Below are 7,538 nucleotides of genomic sequence, written 5' to 3'. Positions count from 1 at the left end.
ATATTATTATTTTAAACAATAGCTGCAGATAGTTTCTTATTCTTTGACCAACATCTTTTCTTTTTTTTTCAAACTTGATAGGACTTTATCAGTGTCTGTTTCTGACCAGCAGGGGGCGACAGTCAAAGTCTCTTCATTGTGTTTTCCATTGTTTTAAATTTGTCTTATGTCGACATCTAGTGGCCGAGGCATGAAGAACAAGTCGCCTTTGATTGGCTCAATTTGCGATGTGCTTCTGTCTGATTGGCTGGGAACAACTCGACCGTCTACTATAGTCTTCCGTGGAGAAACACGCCCTGTATGAAAACTTGTTCCGTGGTCTGAACGTTGATAATACACGCGAATAGTTTTGTGTTTATTTTACTAATATTTTCTACGTTAAGTGGTTGTGACTTTGAAAACACTCCGGGGAGAAACACGCCCCCTCTGCTTCGGTAAAAATGTCAGCAAACCCCGGAAAGATGTAGTTTCCCTCCGGACGACAATAGATTGGGGACGGGCTGGGCTGGATGGAGTTGGGAAGAGGCAGTTTGTTGTGAGAGTTTCTCTCCGCGGCGGCTCGAGCATCATGGACGGTTTCTGGGTTTTTCTGAACTCGGCTCTGGTTCTCCTGGTTATGGGGCTGAGTGCGGTGAGCTGCGACATCACGGATGGGAACACGGAGCACCTGAAGCGGGAACACTCGCTGATGAAGCCGTACCAAGGTGAGCGGCTCCGGCTAGCTCGTTAGCATGATGCTAACATGACGTTTGTCCCCTCCGCCGCCGCCTGTCAGGAACTAATTAATACGTTATTTATGACGTAATTTACACGTCAGAGTAACCACCTAACCTATCGTGCGTCATTCTCATGTGATAATAAAATATGATATGCGTTTTGTAATGTACTGTTAGCAAATAGGAAGAGTCATGCGATATAAAAAGTTAAAGACTCTATATATATATTTATTTATCTATCTGTCTATCCCGCTGTCTGCCTGTCTGTTTATCTGACAACACTGAATCATCAGCGGCTCTAAATGTTTCATAAAACATCAGTAAAGAAAAGTTTAAGTCAGTTTTCTTATTGTTTAATTTGCATATTATAATTTAACCACAATTGGAAACGTCTCGTATAGTCGGTTTAGTCATATTATGATTTATTTTGTTTTGATAAAATAATTGAATATGAGTTAAACATGCCAGATAGATATTTAGCAGATATTCAAATTGAGGTGGAGAAGAAAACAAGTTGAAAAGTTTGGAGGCGTCACAGCTCCGGCTGAGCAGAGAACACACCCTGCCACAGTTATGAGATCAAACACAGAAGTCATGTGTCCTGACGAAAGGTGCAAAGGGGACTCCACCCCCCCACAGGCCACGGAGGTGTTTGTTGAAGGTGTCCGGTCTTTTACGTCTGTTCTTAAAGCAAACAACCCTCAGCTCCACACCTACTGACGACAACAAGAAATTAAAACATGAAATGTAACACAAGGCATTTCATCCGATTACAAGAAAATTAAACTTTAAATTTCTCATTTTGTATGAAGAGTCTGTGCAACTTGGGTTGCTGAGCACTTACATTGCACTTACATGCAGTAAAACTATTTCAGTGAATACTGTGCAGTACATTCCTCTGAATGTTGTAAGAGGAACCTGAGTGACCATCTTGTTTTACACATTTAGCATATTTGTCTGTTACCCAAGAAGACGGCTGCGTATTATTTACATCTCATCTGGAACAGTCATGCAACTGATTTGGTCAACAGCAAAGATAAGATCACTCAAAAGAGACGTGTAGCTGTCACCATCTGTTTTCTCTTCTTCCTGTCACACGCTGTCTTGTGTCTGATCACTTCCTTGCACTTCACCTGTTTGTCTCCCAGGTGTTGGCAGCAGTGCGAGCAGTCAGTGGGATTTCTGGGGGAGCACGTTGGTGACTGGCTCATACATTCGACTCACCCCAGATGAGAGGAGCAAGCAGGGATCCATCTGGAACACTGTTGTGAGGATAAACCACAAACACACATATTATCTCTCTGTCTATTGTCACCAAAGTCTTTGCTATATCAGCTTTGGGTTTAGAATTAATATTCTCCATCACGTTCACATGGAGTCGCGCCCATTCCCCTGGTTCTCTTTCAAAATGTTCAGCCTTAAATATGAGTTCATCTGTTGTTTCTTCATATTTTCTGATATTATTGTCAGTCCCTGTAAGACTCAGGTGTTTATCTGCGTGTGACAAGTTAATTTAAGCAAATCAATACCTCTTGTCCCCTGTTTCTGGTCCACAGCCTTGTTACCTGAAGGACTGGGAGATGCACGTGCAGTTCAAAGTTCATGGGTCAGGAAAAAAGAATCTCCACGGCGATGGCCTCGCTATCTGGTACACGAAGGACAGACTGCATCCAGGTAGGGACACGTTTCTTCCTCATGCTTCTTTTTGCTGAGTCACTGCAAAATGCTGAAGTTTGGAATTACTCAAAACACATTTCTGATCTGTGGCTCCTCATCTGACCAGTGAGAGCAACACAGAAATATATAATATCTGGACTGAACAGAAGGTAAAGAGCTCCAGCTCAGATTGAGTAAATCCAACGATGTGTATTGGTCCAGTCCTGCTGCACTCGTCACTGTCACTTCATCAGGAAGCTTTTTTTACTTCATGTCTCATCATCTCAGCTTGCTGGCGTCAGTGCTGACCACACAAAGTGTCTGAAGATGTTTGCTCATGTCTCGCCTCATCTCTGCCTCCATCCTAGGCCCAGTGTTTGGAAACCAAGATCAGAATCTTGGCCTGGCTATTTTTTTGGATACCTTCCGCAATGACCTCCATGGAATGGATGTAAGTGTGCAGTGTGTGGCTCGAGGTGATTGACCCGCTTGTTTCTCCACAGGACCTGTGTTTTCCAACAATGCTCTGTTCCACGGGCTGGCCGTGTTTATAGATACTTACTCTAACGACGATGCGTCGGATGTGAGTGGTTGCTCAGGTTCTACTCCTCAGTTTCCTGTCTGTGCAGTTGTCATCACTTTAAATGGGCATGTCGTTCCACCTTCAAGCATGTTAACAGTGAAAACCCCACAGAACTGGTTTGGCTTTTTTTATTCTACAGCAAAAAGAAATCATGCTTATTGAGCATGAAAGTTCTCTGGAAGAAACTTTATCATCCTCACTTTAACTGTTTGAATTAGATTCCGACTGGTTGGCCCACAGAATATCTGCAGACATGAGCCTTTAACATAAACATAGATATTTGAGTTAGTTGTTTATATTAAAACCTTTATTTCAGTCAAAATATTTTATATTTTCTGAATTCAAGTTCCCTACGTTTTTTGGTATTTTCTTTTATACATTTATTTGTTATGAAGTTTATGGTTTAGACTATGAAATAACAGTCTTTGATAACAGCATCTTAGGAATCATTGCCCTTTCAAATGATGTATTACTGGCATCGAACCCATCAGTCGAGTTCTAGTCTTAATATAATTTTTATTTGCTTGTCTTGTCACAGAGTTGCTTTCACACTGCAGCTGAACATTACTCTGTGTGTGAAAAGAGAATCTGGACAAAATGATCATGTGACATCAAACCGATCTGTTCATCCATCTTATTTGAGAACACTCGACTCAGAGCTCGTCAGTGACGACTCCTGTCAGTCAGAAAAAGACTCACCAAATATGTACATGGATTTCTTCTGTTTATTGGAAAACTAAACAAACACTAAAGTCTAAATCTCATGAGGAAGTAGGACACATTGGTGTAAAGTTATTCTTAATTTACTCACTGATTCTTTTAGTAAAAGATAATCCTTTCATCCAAAAGATACGATTTCTGCACTTTTTAAGAATTAATCTCAAATGTTCCTGCAGAGTGAAAGCAGCCATTATGTATAAGAATAAATATGCATGAGCGGATATGACCTCAAACTTACAGCAGGTTTTCTTTTTTATGTGTTCACTTGTCCATCATCCGTATTTCTGAAAGTATTATAACAGTTTTTAAGATTTATCCAGTAATCTTCTTCTGTCTGTCTCCAGCGTTCCTTCCCGTTCATTTCAGCCATGGTGAACAACGGCTCGGTGAACTACGACCACGGCAGAGACGGACGCTCGTCTGAGCTCGGTGGCTGCTCGGCTGAGATCAGGAACAGAGAGCACGACACGTACCTCGCCGTCCGCTACTCCAGAGGACGACTCACTGTACGTGAGGCTGAAGCTTCTCTTTCTTGAGTTGCTTTAAGTGAATCAAGCTGTTTATAGTCCAAAGCAGTTATAAAATTATTATAAAATCAACGTTCTTGTTTTAAACCTTTTTAAACAGTCACTTTTTATTGCGCTGCATTACATCACTTACACCAAGCTTGTGTTCTGTAGGTGATGATTGACGTGGACGACAAGAACGAGTGGAAGGAGTGCATTGACATCGGGGGGGTTCAACTTCCCACTGGATATTTCTTCGGTGCCTCAGCAGCCACAGGAGATCTGTCCGGTGGGTCGGAGCTGGAAACAGAACAAATGGAGTCTTGATGTTCTCCCGTGTACTTTTTGTTTGCTAACAGTTCAGACTGATGTTTTGTTCCAGATAACCATGACATCATCTCCATGAAGCTCTACCAGCTGATGGTGGAACACACACCTGAGGAGGAGAACCTGGACTGGACCAAGATCGAGCCCAGTGTCAATCTGCTCAAGTCTCCTAAAGGTAACAGAAATAAAAACCAGGATTATTTGCACATAGAGCATCGATCTCATCTCTTTAGCTTATTTCCTGTTTTGAAATTACTTTCAGTTCCCAAATAAGAATTTTAAACAGTTTCACACAAACCAGACGAGTAGTGAACACTTTCTTCTCTGTCTGCAGACAACATCGACGACCCTACTGGGAACTTCCGGGGAACGCCCCTCACGGGCTGGAAGGTGTTCCTGCTCCTGCTGTGCGCTCTGCTGGGAATCGTAGTGTGCGGCGTGGTGGGAGCTGTGGTTTTCCAGAAGAGACAGGAGAGGAACAAGAGGTTTTACTGAGGAGGGAAGAGGAAGAGGCGCCTTGTTGCTGAGGTGTTTGTGGTGGAATGAACTGTTTCCAGATGACATAGCACATTTAATGTGAATTTCTTTTCTAAAGATTGTACAAATGTTTATATCTTTCGAAGCACTGCGTTGAGAGTGAATCTCGCCGACTCGTGGTGTTGGTGGATCCGTGCAGAACAAGTGGATCCTTCCATAAGTGAACCTGATCCATGCTGGTTTTTGTTTTCCATGTCTTTGTGTTCATTCATGGAAGCATCATAATGAGTTTACTGTCATTTACAACATTTGCACTCTGAGTTTCTTTCACGATTGTGTTCTCACCTGCTCATTGATTCTTCAGCCATTTCCTGCTCATCTCTGCTCCGAGTGTGATCCTACAAAGAGGGTGAAAGTTTGGCATCAAACTGTCATTTCGATTATTTTTTTTTCTTTCTAAACAGTTTGTTACCGTACTTACTGCATAGAGTGTAAATAAAGATGGAGCTTGTGTCTCCACTTCCTCCCACTATCTAGAGATCTCACCAAAATAAACCAGAACTGAACACCGCCCTCTCAGGATGACATTTGGAGCCAGAGTCTGCAAAAGTGGCCAGCAGGATCGGGAGCCACAGTATCAAGGACCCGCCCATACACAGGCTCAGCCAATCATGACTCAGTCTGAGCTGTCAGTCATGGCGTTTCACACCATTTTTATATAATCAAATTACTAAAATCGGACATTTTTGTGCTAATGAGCTGTGAAGTTTTGTTATTTTCTTTCAGTCTACAGAAAGAGATTGGAGCGAAGTATTGACTGATTTATTCTCTTTGTGTGGCTGTTGCTCATTGTTGCTGATTTCTAATCGTTTTTTTAATAAATTTGAATTAATTGAAATGATCATCAGCACTAACTGATCATTTAAGTATTTTCTCTCCGATCCTGCTACACGTCCAGCTTCTGTGTTTATTTCAAATCATTTCTCAAAGTGTTTCATTGCAGATTTTTGCCTTTGCCTCTTTATTCAGGTTGTTTCTCATTGAATCTGATTCAATGATCGAGAAATCACAATTCCCCTGGTTGACATATTCAAATCGCTTGTTTTGAAAAGGAATTGTTTGAATATTTTAACTATGAGTTCTTTATAAATGCCAACTATCATGTCTCTACAACCCTCAACGCTGTACTTAGGAATATGGGACATCACATGGACAGAGAAAGTGAAACTGCCTTTCAGAAAGTTGAATCACTGATCTAAGTCTCTGTCTTTTTGCTTTTCTTCTGGCTTCCCTCTATTGTTCTCGTTTGGTTCTGTCCCTTCATTGTTAAATTGGGGATTCGACACTTGTTCTTTCATAACTGCAGAAACACAGATGCTCTTTTTTTTAAATCTTTTATCTGGCTCAGTGCATTTGCCTCTGCCGCATCGTTAGGTTGGTGATGAGATTTGAATCTGCTCCTCATCAGAAATAATGTATTAAAATGGGAAAAACAGCTGTTTGCCTGAGACTTGTGTTATTTTTACTGCTATACACAATACACACACTGTATTCAAGAAGTAAACAAAGATGCATTGAATTTTGACGACAAACAAACAGATATTGAGAAACTACTTGTGTTCACTTCTGTATGAAATAAAAATCAGTGGATTAAAACTAATTCTAAAACACATCTCTATAAAATTACAAAATTCAAGAATGAAATTTGAATCTAATACTTTGCTGGCATGGCAGGGTGACGGCTTGTATTATATGTTGGGATGTTTTTTATATGTTTTATAAATTGTGTAGAAACCATATATGTAGTCCCGTTTGGACTCACTAGCGCCCTCTAGGTGAATTGCAGCCTCTGTGTTGACGCTCTCTGGCGGGTTAAAAACCTGTCGAAGCCACGCCCACTGCAGTTCCCTCCAAAATCACATGGTTCTCCTGCTAAGCTAGCACCGGCCGTGCAGTTAGCATTTCTGAAGCTAGTAGCTAATAGTAGGTTAGCTGTTAGCTTGTTTTAGCTCGAGGTTTTTGTAACTGCGGAGGTTCTCCTGTTGTTTGTGGACACGTCTGCCGCCATGTTCCCAGAGGTGAGTAGCATGCTATCGTGCTAACATGCTAACCACAGTTTGCTCAGTTCCTGTTGTTTTTATTTTAAATCGGTTTAAGCTGTGATGTCTATTCTTATTATTGTTTGAGCTTTAGCTTGGTTGTTTTTATGTTATCAGAGTGAAGAGTTTACACATTAAACTTGTAAACTTTATAAACTATAGTTCTCATTGTACTTGTACAGGTGATACTACTTCATTACTGACTCAAAGCTCCATCCCATTCATCTAAAAACATATTTAACATTTATTTACAAGAGAATAACCTGTAAAAAGTCGTCTTTCAGGATTTATTGATTCAATGCTTTCTTTATAGTTTCGCTCTTTTGTAAAATATGTACTTCTACTTATGCCAATTCTATATATATACATGTACTCGGCGTTTTGAATTTTCTTATAGTACTTTTGTGTTGTGGTATTGCTATTGATACACAAGTGAAAGATGTGATGACTTCCT

The 7,538-nt window shown here is 40.8% G+C and overlaps 1 protein-coding gene across 1 annotated transcript; it reads left to right on the top strand.

The window, feature by feature from the left end:
• Positions 1-487: 487 nt before the first annotated feature.
• lman2 (lectin, mannose-binding 2) lies at positions 488-6,483 on the top strand. Its single transcript, XM_062393686.1, has 8 exons — positions 488-704; positions 1,865-1,983; positions 2,273-2,390; positions 2,741-2,823; positions 4,020-4,181; positions 4,356-4,470; positions 4,564-4,683; positions 4,843-6,483. The coding sequence occupies exons 1-8, from the start codon at positions 569-571 to the stop codon at positions 5,001-5,003; spliced, it is 1,014 nt and encodes a 337-aa protein (XP_062249670.1). The 5' UTR covers positions 488-568; the 3' UTR covers positions 5,004-6,483.
• Positions 6,484-7,538: the final 1,055 nt, after the last annotated feature.

This window comes from Platichthys flesus, chromosome 8 (genome assembly GCF_949316205.1).
Source record: "Platichthys flesus chromosome 8, fPlaFle2.1, whole genome shotgun sequence".
NCBI classification, from domain to species: domain Eukaryota; kingdom Metazoa; phylum Chordata; class Actinopteri; order Pleuronectiformes; family Pleuronectidae; genus Platichthys; species Platichthys flesus.
Note: the sequence above shows the minus strand (reverse complement) of the source record. Positions and strands in the feature narration are given on the sequence as shown.